At 51.0% G+C, this 18731-nt stretch overlaps 1 protein-coding gene across 2 annotated transcripts in view; it reads right to left on the bottom strand.

Moving 5' to 3' along the window:
• Positions 1-4589, bottom strand: part of ECE1 (endothelin converting enzyme 1) — a 113551-nt gene extending 108962 nt beyond the window's left edge. The window contains exon 1 of one of the 2 annotated variants that reach the window (XM_025855654.2): positions 4212-4589. In XM_025855654.2, coding sequence (XP_025711439.1) covers positions 4212-4214 — 3 coding nt within the window. In that variant the 5' untranslated portion in view covers positions 4215-4589. The remainder of the gene's footprint in view (positions 1-4211) is intronic. The other variant, XM_073903238.1, reaches the window with a different exon arrangement.
• Between the last annotated feature and the right edge of the window lie 14142 nt (positions 4590-18731).

Below are 18731 nucleotides of genomic sequence, written 5' to 3'. Positions count from 1 at the left end.
ACACCATAATTCCTGAAAGCACCATGTTTGGTCCCAACTCTCACCTACTGCTCCCTCCGCCTGGAACTCATTCATCCTTTAGACCATGCCTTCTTGAGACCACAGCTTTAATGCCATGTCCTCAGGGAGCCTTGTCTGATCTCCAGGTGAGGTTCCCCTATCTGTTCTCCAGCACCCCGCATGTCTCCTTGGCAACCGCAATTGCACTGCTAATTTCCTGCTCCTTATCCGCCGGTCCGCCAGACTGTGGAAAGAGAGATCTATCGCTCACGCGGATGGCAGCCCTGACACCTGGTACCGTGCCAGGCAGGCCTGTTTGCTGAATGAACGAATGAACGCAGCACTCTGACTGTGGCTGGGGTGCTTACCTAGCTGACGAAAAAGAAAAAAATGGAGTGGAAATACAAAAAGTCGTAAATCTTTGCCAAAGGCTCCTCCCTCACAGTAGACATCAAAGTGTGGACTTTAGCCAAACGGGTTATGTCGTGGCCAATGCTTGAAACTTTCTGCTGAACCCACCTTGGAGGCAGTCCTCTGACTACTCAAATCTTGCTGCTCCCCAATGGGGCCTGGTCTTTCCAATTCTGTCTAGGAAACAATCTACTTCGTCGTTAACAAAAATTAACGACACAACTGCTTACCAAAAATCTTCGCAATGTCAGGAAAGCTGAGTGACTCAGGTACCAGCGTAGATGCTGACCCACAGAGGGAAGGGTACTGCCGGGCTCTGGGAAGCCGGAGCGAGCCCAAGCGGACAGGTGCAGGGGGCATGTGGCTGGCCTCCCATCTTCAAAGAGTAATACCTTCCCTCAAGTTCTTAAGCATTTCTACATTGTATCCTAGATTATACCCTCATGATATCCTGCCAAGGAAGCAAATCTGCCCCACTTGGTAGGAAAGGAGGTGCACAGAGGGGGAAGAGTTGACCCGAGGTCACACAGCAAGCCAGTGGTATACCTGGCGTGGTACATCTGGCGTTCAAACCCAGGCAGTGGACCCTGTCCTCAACTCAGCCACTTAAGTAAAGATGATTCCCAACCCTCAGCCATGGCTTTAAGCTCAGCCCCTCGGCTGGAATGTGGAGGAACACTCTCAAGCCGCCACATCGGCAGACAGGGAACATTGGGTTGGGCCTCCTCTCCCCCAACCTGTCTGCCTGGTGACCCTCTAAACATACCAGAGGCTTGTGCCTGCTCTGACCCCATCTTGTTGTGTGACCCTGGGCAATCTCCTTCACCTCTCTGTGCCTGTTGCTGCGTGGTATGAGGACAACTGAAGACAGGAGATATAAAAAGCCTTCTCAGAACCTTCATCCCAAGCCTGGGCTGGGGGGTCCAGTTGAGGCCTTTAAGAACTGCACTGACTCCCCACCAAAGAGTTAGAGCCCTGGGTGGGGAGCTGGGGACCATCAGGGGACACTCAGCCAGGACAAAAGGAAATAGCCCACCCCCTCTCCAAAGGAGCCCTGTTAGGAACCTGGGGGCCAGGGGAAACTTGGCCACGCTGGAGGGGATGGAACGCGGGATTTGTTTAAAACCCACGGAAAAGGAGATCCAAGGAATAAACTCCTTAGCAGCCCAGAATCACCCCCACCTCAGGAATGAGCACAGGGACTAGTGTTTAGGGGAAACCAAAATGACAGGGAGGCCTGACATCAGCCTCCACACCCCCACACCCCACACACATGGTGGGTCAATAATCCCCAGTGGCGCTCCAACTCCTTAGCCCAAGCGTTCGGCCATCTGGCCCCAGCCATGTCCCTTGGCCACTTTCTCTCCTCTTCTCTGGCTCTCTCATGTCCAGGCGCCAGGCAAGCCCCAAGAGTGTTCCTCATTGTTCTCCTGCCCCTGGTCCTCTGTTCACAGAGGTTCCCCTCCCTGGAAGTTCTTTCCAATTCAGATGCCACCTGCTCAGTGAAGCTTTCTCTCATCTCTCCAGCCAGGAGGAACTCCTCGCCATGATATTTCTGCCTCTTCCAAAGATATGCCATCTGGCCTGAGGATCCTTACAGACATTTATGAACTGGCAGAAGCTCCCCTAACACTGTGTTGATGACAGTTTTTCGTCCTTAGCATAGGGTATATAGTAAGTGTTCAATAAATCTTCATTGGATGGGGCGCCTGGGTGGCTCAGTTGGTTGGGCGACTGCCTTCGGCTCAGGTCATGATCCTGGAGTCCCGGGATCGAGTCCCACGTCGGGCTCCCTGCTCGGCGGGGAGTCTGCTTCTCCCTCTGACCCTCTTCCCTCTCATGCTGTCTATCTCTCTCATTCTCTCTCTCTCAAATAAATAAATAAATAAAATCTTTAAAAAAAAATCTTCATTGGATGATGAACAAAGGAATGGTTTTCTAAGTATCACTGTCCCCTTCTTCTCCCTTCATGATAACCTGTAATTCTTCTTCCCAACTAGCAAATAGGTTAGATTCACACAAAACTTCCCAATTTGAGCTTCAGTATGTAAAGAAAGGAAATAAAGCTGCATTGGAGCAAACACTCTCACTGGGTTATCTCACCAAATTGCCACACCAACCCTGCAAGCAAGACCTTCCATCTCTTCTCACAGATGAGGAAACTGATGGTCAGAGGTGAGCGTTCAACTTGATCCAAGTCCCTGCGGGAAAGTGGGAGAGCCAGGCTTTGAACCTGAATCTGTTTGATACTAAAGCCTGGAAGGTTTCTCAGGTTGTAAGACTCTGAAAAGTATCTCCAAGGCAAGGTGCCCTCTCTCCTGCTTTGGTGGTTTCTAAGGAGGAAAAAGTTCTCTTTCTGAGTAACTTAGGTCAGGGTGGGTTTGAAGGCATAGTGAATGATATGACCTCAACGTCTCACCCCCTTTTATTACTTGTATGCGGAGACCTTAAATCAAGGACCAGGCCACAGGGTGTGAGCTCCCTGCCACCAGAACTGTCCCGGGTAGAGCATTCCAGGGGAGAGATTCCTGACCAAGGAGGTAGGCTGGGTCCAAGACACAATTTCATTATTACTTACTCTGGACAGGCAAATGGCAGAGGGGGAGGCAGATGTTGGTGGGGAAAGGAGAGAGGAGGGAAAAGGGATGTTAGAAGGGGACTCCGGTTCTGGGCAGAGCAGAGGTTGGTCCTGGGGCATCACTGGGGGGCTCTTCACACCTACAGGGGTCCCATCTTGCCCCCGCCTGGTCCCTTTCCGGCTTGACAGCATCATCACAGAGAAATGGAGGTGGCTGTATCCCTGGGACAAGCAGCCATCATCACTGGCACATGCCCATCTCAGGCACTACCTGGTGACTTGTACTCAATTCACAGGACACAGAACAGGACTAGGAGAGAGAATCAGAAGGGCCTGTCCAGGGGAAAGCAAAGAGAAGTAGGTGGCTTCCACCCCCATGATGCAGAAGTGATCATCAAGCCCTAGAGAGATTATTGAAAGGTCCAAGCTTTCCTTCAGAGAACACACCTCGCCCTAAAACAGCCCCAACAAGCCCAGCCTCAACCAAAAGGGTTTCTTTCCTGGGGCTCCAGACACCCCCATGAAATCCCCTTGCCAAATCCCTTCTCCCTGGTGTTGCTGACCAACCCCCTCAGCAACCCCCTCCTCTGAGGACCCATTACTGGGAGATGCTGAGGAGAGCGGATCACTGAAAGCAGGGACCCCAAGTGTTCCCTGGTCTCTGACAGCCGCCAACCTAGCTGCCTCCACTCTCCATTCCCTCGGGCCATAGTGGGATAGGCAATCCCCGAGCGCCTCGACCTCTACGGAACCCTCAAAAATGAGCTAGGCTCGGCCACCCCCGACGCCCCAAGCCCAGCCTCAGCCCCAGACCGACCTCGGCATCCCGGGACATTCAGGTCCAACTGGATCCAGCCGCTCGGAAATTGTGCCCGACCCCAGCATCGGACCCAGCCCGGATGCCAGGGGTCTCCACTCCCTGCTCGGACTTCCGAACGCCCCAGACTAGAATTGCACCAACTGTCCCCGAACCGAATCGGCCACCCCGAGTCCTCCAAACTCGGCCGGGGCCAGCTGCCCAGATCCAAGCTGGGCGCGGCGGCCTCCGACGGAACCGCGGCGGCGCCGCCCGGCCAGCCGAGCCTGGCCCGCGCGCCCCCCGACTCCACGCCTTCCGAGCGAGAGCCGCAACCCGCGCCCAGCCCCCCGCGAGCCCGGCCGAGTCCCACCGCGGCGCGGCCGCCGGGGCCGTAGAGACGGGGCCGGGCGCGGCGGCACTCACCATAGCTCGCGCGCTCCGCTCCCGCACCGCGCCGCTCCCGCACCGCGCCGCTCCCCGGGCCCGATCCCGGCTCTCGGCTCCCAGCCGCGCTCTAGGTACGGCGCGGCTTGCTGGCCCCGGCCGCGCGCTCGGCTCCCCGCGGGCGAGCGCGGCTCCGGCGCCTGGTCCTGGGAAGGCGGGCCCGCCGAGCGGCCAATGCCGGGGCGCGGGGGCCGGGCCGCGCAGCCAATCACGCCCCGAACCCGGCCTCGGCCCCGCCCCCTTCACCTCCTTAACCCCTGGCGCGCCGGGCAGGGAGCGCGGGTGCGTGCGGACCGCGCAGCGGGAGCGGGCGGGGCCCCGGTCTGCGGGGTGCGGAGTGGGGACCTCGCCGAACCCGGCTTCGGGGGCAGGCGGAGCCCGAGGAGCGGCTCAGCTGCGTCTGGTGCGCGGCGCCGGGAGCCTCGGCGACCTTTGTCTCCTGCCTGGCGCCTGCTCGGGAGTGTGACCCAGGGCGCTGCAGCTGCGCGTGTGTTTTTGTGGTGTGTGTGTGTGTGTGTGTGTGTGTGTGTGTGTGTGCGCGTGTGTGTGCGTGTGCGCGCGCGCGCTGGAGGGGAGGAGTGTGGGGAGGAGGACAGAATAAGAGGGGGAGGGATGGAACCCGCGTGCCTGAGTGTTTATTTGTGACGGAAGGACAGAGAGTGACTATATTTGGGGTTTGTTACTTGGAGCTTCCGTGTGTGCGTGTGTATGTGTGTGTGTCGATGTGTGTGTAAGAGAGAGGGGCAAGAGAAGGCGGTGAGAGGGAAGCAGAGGGAAGGACCGACGGCTCTCCGTGCCCGTGAGTTTTCTGTGTCCAGGGTAGAAACTGTCTCTGCTGGGTGCTGTGTAAGAGAGTGGAGGAGGAAGAAGGTGCAAGGGTGTGTGTCTGTGTATTTGTATGATGTGTGACCTGTGCGTTATGGGCCTGTTGCACATGCATGGCCCTGTGGTGGAAAGAGACTTTGTATCCCTGTTGCAAACAGAGACCAAATCCCTGTGGTGTTGTGATGTTGCGGGTGCTTGTGTTGGTGAGCACACATAAGGGGGCATGGCTGTGATTTGGGACACTGTGGATGTAGCCTAGTTTTTGAGAAAGAGAGGTGAAAACCTTGTGTGTGCTGTGAAAGTGTTTCATTTGTGTGACTTTGTGATCACTTATATTTGTGTTGTGTCCAGAGAGAGAAACCAATGTGTAAGAGGCATGATGAGTGTATTTTCAGGAGAGACAAAGCCCTCCGGGTGGAGATGAAGTCTGGGCTTTTTGAAGGAGGTATAAGCCTTCATAGGGCAAGAAGGAATGGGGGGGGGGAATCTTGCCTATCGGCCATGGGATTGAGAACAAGGGAGTTGAACTGGCAGGGGACAGGTGGATTCTGGAAGAGAGGAGGGAGTGTAGGAACCGCTCACAGCAGCCCCTGCTCCGGAGCTGGCTCACATCACTGTGGGCACACAGGAGAGAGGAGATCTAGGCACATAGTGCCAGGTTCCAATGGGGACCGTCCCTTCCTGGGCAGTGTGTGTGGCTACCTAGAGGCGGCGGGGGGCTCTGTGGAAATAAATCTCCCCCCTTCCATTCAATAGCACTCTGAATTCTTTAATGTGGAGGGAAGGACATACGGAGGAGGGTCACTTGTCAAAATTCACAAAGCACGTTGAGTGCAGCAGACAGGAAGCGGGGGGGGGGGGGTTGGGCCCTGCCCTAAAGGTGACCAGACCTTCTCTGTCCCAGACACTCTCTCCCTCCTGGAGGTTGGGTAACACACCATCAGCTGCCCAGTCCGGGGCTAGCTTCAGATTCCTGACCAAGCGTCTTCCTGGGAATTGTAGCCTAATGCCTGGAAAGACATTCTGAGATCCAGGGAGATGCAAAAACGGAACCCACTTATCCTGTCTCCCCTTGCCAGCAGTGTGATTGTGACGGATTCCCTTCCCTCAGTTTTCTCCTCTGTAAAATGGGATTTGTCATTCCTGCCTCCCCTCCCCATACTTATGTGAAGACTTACCAACTTAATGTACATGCAGGTCCCTTGTAAACTACAAACCACTGGAAAATATTAAGCATTGTTCCATTTATATAAAGTTCAAGAATAAGCAAAATGAATCTATGCTGTTGGGAGGTCAGGCTACTATTACCTTTGGGGAGGGAATAACTGGCAAGGGGGAACCAGGGGCACTTCTTGGTGCTGGAAAGGTGGTTTCAGGACCAAGGGGCTGGGTACGGGGATGTGCTCAGTTTGTGAAGCTTCCTGAGGGTCTGTATATTCTTCAGACACGCATACCTTGGAGACATTGCAGGTTTGGTTCCAAACCACCACAATGAAATGAATACCACAATAAAGCGAGTCAAATGAATGTGTTCGTTTCCTAGTACATATAAAAGTTAAGTTTACACTATACTGTAGTCTATTAAGTGTGCAATAGCATTATATCTAAAAAAAAACAATGGTTGTACTTTAATTAAAAGATACTTTTGGGGTGGGCTCCTGGGTGGTTTAGTCGGTTAAGCCACCGACTCTTGATTTCGGGTCAGGTCGTGACCTCAGGTCGTGAGATTGAATCCTGTGTCGAGCCCACATCGGGCTCCAGGCTCAGCGCAGAGTCTGCTTGTCCCTCTCCCTCTGCTCCTCCCCAGCTTGCGCTTGCTCACTCTCTCTCAGATAAATAAATCAAATCTTTTTTTAAGAAAGTAAATTTAAAAAAAGATACTTTGGGGGTGCCTGAGTGGTTCAGTTGGTTAAGCACCTGACTCTTTTTTTTTTTTTTTAAGACTTTACTTATTTGACACAGAGAGAGGCCAGCGAGAGAGGGAACACAAGCAGGGGGAGTGGCAGAGGGAGAAGCAGGCTTCCTGCCGAGCAGGGGGCCCGATGCGGGGCTCGATGCAGGGCTCGATACGGGGCTCAATCCGTAGGACCCTGGGATCAGGGCCTGAGCCGAAGGCAGAAGCTTAACGGCCGAGCCACCCAGGTGCCCTTAAGCATCTGACTCTTGATCTGAGCTCAGATGTTGATCTCAGGGTCTTGAGTTCAAGCCCTGTGTTGGGCTCCACTCTGGGCATGGAGCCAACTTTAAAAAAAGGTACTTTATTACTTTATTGCTGGAAAATGCTAACCATTACCTGAGCTTTCAGCAAGTCATAATCTTTCGCTGGTGGAGGGTCTTGCCTCGATGTTGATGGCTGTCCACTGATCAGGGTGGTGGGTGCTGAAGGCTGGGGTGGCTGGGGTAATTTCTTAAAATAAGACAACAGTGAAGTTTGCCACACTGATCGGCTCTTCCTTTCATGAATGATTTCTCTGTAGAATGGGATGCTGTTTGATAGTATGTTACCCACAGTAGAACGTCTTCCAAAATTGCAGTCAGTCCTCTCAAACCTGCCACTGCTTTATCAACCATGTAATATTTCTGTACTCTTCTAAATCCTTTCTTGTCTTTTCAACAATCTTCCCAGCACCTTCACCAGGAGTAGATTCCGTCTCAAGAAACCACTTTCTTTGCTCATCCAGAAGAAGCAATGTCTCATCTGTTGAAGTTTTGTCACAAGATTGTAGCCATTCAGTCCCATCTTCGGGCTCCACCTCTCATTCTAGCTCTCTTGCTGTTAATACCACATCTGAAGCTACTTGCTCCCATGAAGTCCTGAACCCCTCACAGTCATCCATGAGGTTGGGAATCAGCTTCTTCCAAACTCCTGTGAATGTTGATGTTTTGACCTTTTCACATGAATCATGAATGTTCTTAATGACATCTGGAATAGCAAATCTTTTCCAGACACTTTTCAATTTACTTTGCTCAGATCCAAATAATTTGGATAGTATTAAAGAATCTTCAATATTAAATAAGCATATTAAATAGCATTAAATAATCTTAAATAATAACACCTGAAAGTCAAAATTACTCCTTGATCCAGGGGCTGCAGAATGGATGTCGTATTAGCCGGCTTGAAAACAACATTCATCTCGTTGTCCATCTCCATCAGAGCTCTTGGGTGACCAGGTGCATTGTCAATGAGCAGTCATATCTTGAAAAGAATCTTTTCTTCTTGAGCAATAGGACGCAACAGTGGGCTTAAAACATTCAGCAAACCATGTTGTAAACAGATGTGCTGTCATCCGGGCTCTGTTGTCCCCTTCGTAGAGTGCAGGCAGGATCGATGTAACATAATTCTTGAGGGACCTAGGATTTTCAGAATGGTAAATGAGCATTGCCTTCGACTTCAAGTCACCAGCTGCATGAGCCCCTAACAAGAGAGTCAGCCCATCCTTTGAAGCTTCTAAACCAGGCTTTGACCTCTTCTCTCCAGCTATGAAAGCCCTATGCGGCATCTTCCCATAGAAGGCTGTTTCATCTACACTGAAATCTGTTGCTTTAGCATAGCACCATTCTCAGTATCTGAGCTAGATCTTCTGGAAAGCTGGCGGCAGCTTTTATGTCAGCTCTTGCTGCTTTACCTTGCACTTTATGCTATGGAGACGGCTTCTTTTCTTAAGCCTCACGGATCAACCTCCGCTAGCTACAGACTTTTCTTCTGCAGCTTCTTCCCCTCCCTCACCCTTCATAGAATTGAAGAGAGTTGGGGCCTTGCTCTGGATGAAGCTTTGGCTTAAGGGCATGTTGCTGATCTTCTATCCAGGTCACTCGCCCTTTCTCCTTACCAGCAATAAGACTGTTTCGCTTTCTTATCATTCCTGGGTTCACTGGAGTAGCACTTTTAATTTCCTTCAAGAATTTTTCTTTTGCATTCGCAACTTGGCTACCTGGTGCAGGAAGCCTAGCTTTCAGCCTATGTCAGCTTTCAACATGCCTTCCTCACTGAGCCTAGTCATTTCTAGCTTTTTATTTAAATTAAGAGACATGCGACACTTCCTTTCACTTGAACACTTTGAAGCCATTGTAGGCTTGTTAACTGGCCTAATTTCAATATTGCTGCATCTCAGGGAATAGGGAGGCCCGAGGAGAGGGAGAGGGACCGGGGAATGGCTGGTCAGCAGAGCAGTCAGAACTCACACAACGTTTATTGATAACTTTTGCCGTCTTATATGGGCACAGTTCATGGTGCCGCCAAACAATTACAATAAACATCAAAGATCACTGATCGCAATTCACCATAACACATATAATAATGAAAAAGTTTGGGGCACCTGGCTGGCTCAGTCAGAAGAATGTGCGACTCTTGATCTTGGAGTCGTGAGTTTGAGCCCCACGTGGGGTGTAGAGATTACTTAAATAAGTAAAACTTTACAAAAATATAGGGAATGGGGCACCTGGGTGGCTCAGTCATTAAGCGTCTGCCTTCTGCTCAGGTCATGATCTCAGGGTCCTGGGATAAAGTACCACATCGGGCTCCCTGCTCAGCGGGGAGCCTGCTTCTCCCTCTCCCTCTGCTCCTGCCCCCTGGCTCGTGCTTTCTCTCTCTCTCTCTCTTTCACTCTCTCTCTCAAATGAATGAATAAAATCTTTCTAAAAAATAAAAAAAATATAGCGGCACCTGGGCGGCTCAGTCAATTGAATGTCCGACTCAATGTTGGCTCAGTCTTGATCTCAGGGTCGTGAGTTTAGGCCCTGAGTTAAAAATTAACTAATGAATTAATTAATTGATGAAAAAGTTTGAAATCTTGCAAGAATTACCAAAATGGGACACAGAGGCACAAAGCGAACAAATACTGTTGGAAAAATGGCACCCATAGACTTGCTCAACACAGGATTGCCACAAACCTTCAATCTATAAAAAACAAAAAAACAAAAAACCCATGCAGTTATCTTCAAAGCACAATAAAACGAGGCATGCCTATATATTATATTGCGACAACATGTTCCAAAAACAAAAAAGAGAGGTCGTGTGTCCTAACCACATTTTCCTCAGTCACGCAGTGGGCATTCTGAAATGCTCCATCAGTGAGTCAGGAACTGGGCTAAGCTGTGGGGAGACAGCAGGGAGCAAGATTGGATGCTGGCTAATTCACTCCCCAGGCCGGCAGCAGCGGAACCAGGATCAGAAACGAAGCCTCCAATGGTGTGGCCCAAGTCCTTTCCATTCCACCAGTCTCTGGTCTTAGGCTTGCCCAGGGAAGAACAAGGAAAAAGGTTTGCTGTGAACTCTGACCCCATCCCCCAACTCCTTTGGGGTCCCCAGAGCTCACCTCCTCTAAACAGTGTTCTCGGAACAATTCTGTGTAGTAGATGCCACCCCACCCCACATTGCAAGTGAGAAAAATGAATGTTCAGAGAAGGAAAGTGACTTCCCCAAGGAGGCACAGCTAGTCGGAGAAGATTTGCTCCTTTGCCAACATTGTGCCGCTGCTTTGGCATTTGTGGGCAGAGACATGCGTGTTTGTACGGCAGGAGAACATGTTTCCCTTGTTAGATTCCTATAGATTGAGAGGTGAGGGGTGTTTCCTCCAAATATTCATTCAGGTCTCTGGGCACTGTGAAGGCTCAGTCAGAGCCTCAGGGCTCAAAACCCTGGTGGAAAACCCAACTTAAACTGGAATACCGAGGTAGAGCTAGCTTTAGGCATTGGATGCCCTGAGGAACTGACATGAGGTGGTCAGGACTCAATGTCACTACCCATCTCTCAAGACTGTTTTCCTCTCTGCCTGCCTCATTCTCTTTCCTCATGATCACAAGACACCTGCCAGCAGGTCCAGGCATGCATCCTAGTCTCTCAGCAACTCCAACAGGAATAAGGACTCTCTTTTCCTAACAGTTCCAACAAAATTCCCCAAACTGAGTCTCATTTGCTCTTATTGAGACATGTGTCCACTCCTCTGCCAATCACAGGGTTCTGATTGGCCAAGCCACAGTTAGTGAGGGCCTCAGAGGTACCTAGCATTTGAGTCTGGCTGTGGTTTCCAGTCATCTCAGCTTCAGGATTCACCAGAGTCCAAGAAGAATGCCCCAGAACTTGTGGAGAGGCTTACATTGCACAGGCCTTCAATAAAGGGTAAGGATTGCTATTGGCATTATTCTTCTCTGTTTTGCCTATGTCATCATCTTGTACAGAATAGATGTTCAGTAATGTCTAGTATATACTTGGTGCCCAAAGAATCCTTAGCGGTTGACTGATTTCGTGTGTGTGTGTGTGTGTTTTCATTGATATCGTGGACCAAGTCAAATAGGGTCCAGACAAAATGGACAGCCCACAGGCATGCAGAAACAGAATGAGACTCGTAATAAGGGCTTTAAATTTTTTATTTTGTTTCTTCTTCCGTAACTGAACAGCTACTACAGTCTAGAGCTCCCAGAGAATACCAGACGCTCCAGAAACAGACTCTCCTGATGTACACAGACCAGCCTGTCAGAGAGGATAGTCAGGAAGGAGCCCATTAGGATGCTGGCAGGGGAGGAGGCAGGTCGAGCTTGTCAGACCCAATTAAACTATTTCTAGACTCATCTAACCCTGCAGAGAGGTCGCCTGGGGACAAGGATGTCCCAGCCTGACCCCTACCCCTTGGGCCACCAGCTACTCTAATTCATGGGCAGTGTGAGTTTCTGTGAGGAATTGGAGGTCCATTAAGACCTGACCAACAATAGGTGCTATTTATCAAGTATGTGCCGGGCCCCCTACTGGGTACTTCAGGTGATTTAAATACAACACCAACAGAATATCTTTTGGACACTCACATTAACCCTGCGTTTGCTTTACCTTTTCTACTATTTTCTGCCTTTGCCCTGATTTCCCTACTTAATTTCAAAAATAAAATAAATCTGTGTTTTTTCTGATTTCAAAGCGAATGAGGGGCGCCTGCGTGGTTCAGTCGGTAAGTGTCTGCCTTCGACTCAGGTCATGATCCCAGGGTCCTGGGATCGAGCCCCGCATCGGACTCCCTCTCCCACTCCCCCTGCTTGTGTTCCCTCTCTCGCTGTGTGTCTCTCTGTGTCAAATAAATAAATAAAATCTTTCAAAAAAAAGCGCAAATGAATACATGCTCATTTTAAAATAATGCAGGGCGCCTGGGTGGCTCAGTCGGTTAAGCCTGGGTGGCTCAGTCGGTTAAGCGTCGGCCTTCGGCTCACGTCATGATGCCAGGGTCCTGGGATCGAGCCCCACACCAGGCTCCCTGCTCAGCGGGGAGCCTGCTTCTCCCTTTCCCTCTGCCTGCCACACCCCCGCTTGTGCACGCTCTCTGTCAAATAAATAAATAAAATAAAATAAAAAACAATGCAAATAATGCAGAAATGAATACCATAGAAAAACGTCCCCCATTTGCCACTCCTCTGATATTAACCCCAGCTAATTCCTTGATGTGATTCTGCCTTGAGCTGTATTAACCGATGTGTGTCCATTTTGTGAAAGGAAACACATTACCCACCTGTTCATAGCCTCCCCTCCTCCCCTGCTTTGAGGAAAGAAACTGTAGGTCAGGCAGCTGCAGCCTGGCTTTATCCTGCTGATCTGGGGAAGGGGTGGAGGGAGGGGGGAGGAAGCAAGCCTAGGGGAGCAAGGGTGGAGATGGCTGGGTTGAAGAAGATGGAGAGATGCTGGTGCAGGGGGCCAGTGAGCTGAGAACCAGCACAGACTAGGCTTTGAGGGAGTCAGAACACAGATTTGGGGGCCACTGTGCTGTGCAGAGGGTGAGAGGGAAAGCCAGGAAAAGAAAGAGAGGGAGAGAAAAGTGAATTTTAGCAAGCTTTATCGAGATTATAAGTGAGACCTCCCTTAGCATTTTCAAAAGATTTGAATACATATTTAAATTGCTTTTCAAAGAAAATTTCCTTTTCAATGTTTTTTGGGAGGGGACCTGGCGTTCCTAATTCAATAGGAGGCTGAGACTAGCCTCAAGGTGGTCCAGCTTTTTCCCAGATTAATTTTTTATAAACAAAAATTGAAATTATATAATAACAATAACTGCTAAAGTGTATTGTCTATTTACTCTATGCCAGGAACTGCACTAAATACTCTTCCACATTAACATATTGAATTCTACAATAACTAATGGGGGGGCAACTACTAGTATCCCATCCTACAAACGAGGAAGCTGAGGCTCAGAGTGGGGAAGCAACTTGCCTGAGGTCACACAGCCAGCAAGTGGGGATGCTGAGATGAGATACTTGGTCAATTATTTTAATCTTCTGGTAAATGTAATTGTTTTATTTGGGATTTGGGGGGGGTTTTGTTTTTGTTTCGGTTTGTTTTCTTTTAAGATTTAGTTTTTAAGTAATTTCTATACCCAATGTGGGGCTCGAACTCATAACCCCAAGATCAAGAGTCGCCTGCTCTACTGACTGCGAGCCAGGTGCCCCTGTGCCCACTCCCCCCAAGCAGTTTCAAACCCCTTTCTGCTTGTGACCAGGTAGGGATATACATAAACAAAGGCAGGCACAGACTGCCACTAAAACCGCCCCCGATTCCTTGCAGTGGTGTCGTGAGATTTGAACTGTGTTGGAGTCTCAGTTACCCGGACACAAATTCACAGACCCTGAAGGCTGGACCTGAACAACATATGAAAAGTGATCTATTCCAGTCCCTTTTGCAGTTTATGAATCTCCTTGGCAGGTCCCCCCCCCCCCCCCCCCCCCCCCAGGTCACCTGGCCCAAATCTGAACACCTCTGCTGATAGGAGACCCACTACTTTTGCAGAGCCCAGAGAGAAACAGCTGAGAAACTAGGCCAGGCTGGAGCAGTGAAGCAGAAGAAATGCCTGAGAATTAGCTGAGAAGAACACAGGGAGACCGCCAGAGGGGCCAGGAGTGCAGAGAGAGTGAAAACCATTTCCTCAAAGGCTTCCCTGCCAATAGCAGCACATAAGAGTGGCCAAGGTGGGGGAAGGTGGATCAGGTCGGAGGGAGAAGATGGCAGGACCAAATTAGCAATGATGATTGGTTACGTGGAGAAGAGGTTCTTGGGGCTAAAGATATTTGACCTGGTGGAAGGTCAAGGGCGCTAAAGAGGGAGTAGCTGAGTGTGAAGGAAGGAGCATGCAGGTCAACAAGGAAGGGAAGGGTGCTCCAGCAGTGGGAAAGGCCTGTGTAAAGGCCGGGACATGGGAAGGGAGCAGGACCACAGGAAGAAAGTTCCATGGCTGGAGCGCCTAAGGCAGTAAGGACAGTGGTGGGCTGGGGAGAGCTGGGCCAGGCCTCACCACTCAGTGAAGTGGCTTTCATCCTTAAAGCCTGAAAACTCCCATTCTCAGGAGCTTTCCTGGGGAGCTAGGCTCAGACGCAAGGCCGGGCCTGGCAGTCCCAGGCCAGGAGCTCTATCCCACACTTGGGTGTCTTTGTCCCATGTAGCTACCACCTTTGGGCCAGTGGTACAGGTAAGAGGGCAGGAGAAAGACATGGATCCAGGGGCCCTTGAAGCAGAACTGGCCTGCTCAGCTCTGCCGACTCACGTGGGAACTCACCAGGGGCTGCCCAGACAGGCAGGGCCATAGATGAACACTCAGGGCTCCAGCCAGGCCAGTGGGTGGGCCGGGATCCACAGAAGGACCATCTGACAAGGGCTGGGGACCATGGGATGAGCTTCCACTCCAGAGTCAAACTCTCCAAATAGATTCTGGCCTCATGTGAGTGAACCTGGACCAGGCTCTTGTCTTAACTTCATCTCTAAAATGGGAGGGATATTATCTGCCCTGAAGGCGTGTTTTGAAGTTTAGGTGAGTTAACAATGCAAAAGATTTAGCATAAAGTAGTTAGTAAATAAATGCTCATTTTCCAAATCCGGGGGCTGGGGGGAGGCCCTGGATGCCACTACCCGTGGGCCGCACACTCCCTTCCGTGTCTCGAGTCCAATTAGGGCTCCCACACCACGTCACTGCTCACGCAGTACCTCCTACTCTGTCTTGCCCAGTCTGTTCACTCTGTGCACTCTGTCGATCTCCCCTGTCTGACCCCAGCTCTGCAACCCCAGAAACAGGAACCAGTCTGGGATCGGTACCCGATAAATGTCTATCAAACTGTACTGAAGTTTCCTGCTGGGGAATGCAAACTGTTTAACGAGCACCCCTGCCCCCCGCCGCCTACCCCATCTTGTTTAGCCTTCACATAACCCCTGTCTTCATAGATGAAGATCCTGAGGGTCAGAGAGGTGAAGTGACTTGCCCCATGTCACACAGCCTGTAAGTGACAACCCAGGATGGAACTCACCTCTCTCTGATTTCAAAGATCCTGCTCTTCCTTGTGGCTCCAAACATGCTCACTGCAGGTCTTCTACGTGGAGGGCAGAGTTCAGAGGCTCCAGCTGCAGCTGCAAAGGGCAGGAGGACCTTGGGATGGAGACTGTGACTCGGAATTTCTGGGCATCCATCTCCTCACCTATAAATTGAAGGGGTTGGATCAGTGATTCTCAACCTTGGCAGCCTAATCAAATTGTCCGAGGAGCTCCTAAAATGTACCACGGCCTGAGCCTCACAGGTGAGTTAAACCTGGATCTCTGAGAGTGGGTCCCAAAGCTGACAGGACTCCCACATGATTCGGTTGCACAGTCAGGGCAGAAAACACTGAACCAGCCTCTCCCTGAGGCCTACAGCAAGAAGCCACTCTGTCTGGCAGGGCTTTGGAACCAAGCAGATGTGGGTTCTAATCCCAGATCAGCCCTTCCCCATACACCAACATCACCTAGCCGAGGAGGAGAGTGAGGCTCAGGGAAGTTCAAAGCCACGCAGCTAGGAAGCGGCACAGTGGGGAGCTGAATCCATGTCTTCCCTCAGGAACATTAGGTCCTGGACAGGTAGAGCAGGTGCGGGCGGGTCCACTAAGAGCCTGTGGCCCCCTTGGCACCCTGGACTGCCCACACCTGGGCAGGGCACATGGGTGGTGGTGGTGGTATAGGCGGGGGGGTCCTACAGCCATGCCTGCCCCGTGACTCACAGCTCGGGCAGCATGAAGTCACCCATACCCCAGCCATCTCACCTAGCACGTGTCCAGGCACCTCTGCTAGCTGCCATGTCCCACACCCAGGGCAGCGACGGGCCAGTGTGGACAGAGCGGGCAGCTCATGTGTGGCTGGGGTGTTGGCACTGCCTGTGAGAACATGCTGGCCCGGAGGCTGATGTCAGCTTAAGGCACAAGCGGAGCTTGTTTTACACACCCACCCCAGGGCGCCTGGGGGGCTCAGTCAGTTGAGTGTCCGACGCTTGATTTTGGCTCAGGTCATGATCTCGGGGTCCTGGGATCGAGCACCGTGTCGGGCTCCGTGCTCAGCGGGGAGTCTGCTTGTCCCTCTTCCTCTGCTCCTCCCCCCACTCTCTTTCTCCCTCTCTCTCAAATAAAAAAAAATCTTTAAGCACCCACCCCAACACTCATGTGCCACGTGGTCTTAACAGGTCAGGGCACTTTTGTGAAACGCTACAAAATGGGAGTAAAAGCACAACTCACAGGCTCCCCGCCAGGCCCGTGACCACGCCGGTCCCTCACCCCAGCACCTTCCCCATCTCTCTTCCTTGCAGGCCTGAGTCCCACGGTCATCCTTCAAGAAGCCTTCTCTGGCCCCCCTCTCTGAGGAGGCTCCCCCTTTCTTCTCTATCACTGTTCCCCCGTCCTTCCTGCATTCCATTCATCAGAACTTATCACTCTGGGCTTAGCTGTCCATGACTTCCCTACTGTCTCTCTCCAGTTAGACTACAAAGCCTACAGAGGTGGGGACCACCGTGTCTTTTGTGTTTTGTCCTGGCTCTTCACAGGGTATACCTTACATGCCACAAAATGCACCCATTTTAAGTGTATAATTCAAGGATTTTTAGTAAACTGATGGAGCTTCATGAGCATCACCAGCAGCCAGTTTTAGAACTTCCATCACCCCGAGAAGTTCCCTCGGCGTGCCTGCGGGTCGTTGCCTGCTTTCCCCCGGCCCCCAGGCAGTCACCGATGGGCTTTCTGTCTCCCTGGTTTCGCCTTTTCTGGAAGTGGCGCACACACACACGGAACCACACGGTATGGGAGCTGGGTCTGGCTTCTTCGCATGGCGTCTTTGAGCTTCACCCTGCTGTCGTGTGGCAGTGGGTTGCTCCTTTCTATGGCTGGGGAGTATTCCTGGCGTGGATGTGGATTTGTCTACCCATTCATTCACCTCTTTGATTTTTGGATTGCTTCCAGTTTTTGCCTGTAGCATTGTGCTGCTATGAACGTTTGCTTACAAGTCTCTGTGTGGACAGACGTTGCATTTCACTCGGGTACGTACCTCGATACCTGTGAGTGGAATTGCTGGGTTATATGCTAAGTGTATGTTCAACTTCTTCAGAGACTACCCAGCTGTTTTCCAGAGGGCTGTACCATTTGACATTCCCACAGCAATATATGAAGTAGCACCACGTCTTTTTTTTTTTTTTTTTAACCAAAATATCCTCAGGATGTAGCCTGACTACCTGGCAAATAGTAGGTACTCAATAAAGTGAATGAGTAAAATAAACCCTGGCTGAATCAGCATGTGGTCAGGCCCCTGCTAGGAGCCTAGCACTTTCCTGATCACAGTCCTTAGGAGGCTGTGTGAGGCTCCGAGTGGCTATCCTCCACTGGAGTTGACATTAAACCAGCTGAACTCTTTTTTTTTTTTTAAGATTTTATTTATTTATTTGAGAGGGAGAGAGCACAAGCAGGGCAGAGGGAGACGGAGAAGCAGACTCCCCGCTGAGCAGGGAGCCTGATGCGGGACTCGATCCCAGGACCCTGGGATCATGACTTGAGCCGAAGGCAGACGCTTAACCATCTGAGCCACCCAGGCGCCCCCTAGCAGAATTCTTTCTACCAAGGCTACATGGGTGGAACCCCTATCCTCATCCCCAAGAAGGACCCTTACAGAATGATGTCTTAATACAATGCCCTGGGCTCTCTGAAAGATGATGGAGAAATTAACTCCACCCAGGACAGAGCATCTCTGCCCTGTCCGTAAAAGGCTGCTAAAGAAATCATCCCAAACACAGGTCCACACGGCAGCGCCTATGTGACAAATCATTCTTGTACTGTAACACCGGGGTAAAGCATCTTTCCCATCTGAAATGGCCTTCGTTCTTCGATCAGGAATCGGAGACTATACATTATGTTTCCTTTTTTTGCCTTGGCTGAGAGGATGCTCCGAGTAGCATTCGGTTGACTGTGAGCTCCTGGAGGGCAGCGGCTGGGACTGCTTGCCTCTGGTCGCCTGCAGCCAGCACAGCCCTGTCCCAGGGAGCTTTCCCAGCAAATGTTCGCTGGGTAGAATGAAATGGAAACACAGGAACTTCATTGACTTAGAACACTTTATCAAGTATTTCCACTGGTCCATGTATTTTTTTTTTTAACGGTCTGTATGTGTAGTTTCCTGTATGTGCTGTAAATGTTACTTAGTGGCATATAAATTGTGAAAGAATAATAATGAAGAAAACAGAGTTCCTGGTATTAAAATGTTTACATCTGGAGGGAAAGATAAAACACAGTCCAGTGACTGCAGAGGAAATGGGGACGTGATGGACGCCATACAGCAGTCATTAAGGGCTAAGGAGTCCATGGGTCAGAGTTTGGCATGGGGACCAGGAGAAGGGTCAGGAGAGGCAAGGGTATTAAGGACAGGTAAGATTTCCAGAGGCC

The sequence above is a fragment of the Callorhinus ursinus genome, unplaced genomic scaffold (genome assembly GCF_003265705.2).
Source record: "Callorhinus ursinus isolate GAN/ISIS: 27379988/994484 unplaced genomic scaffold, GSC_fseal_2.0 scaffold18, whole genome shotgun sequence".
Taxonomy (NCBI): domain Eukaryota; kingdom Metazoa; phylum Chordata; class Mammalia; order Carnivora; family Otariidae; genus Callorhinus; species Callorhinus ursinus.
This window is presented reverse-complemented; position numbering and strand designations above follow the sequence as displayed.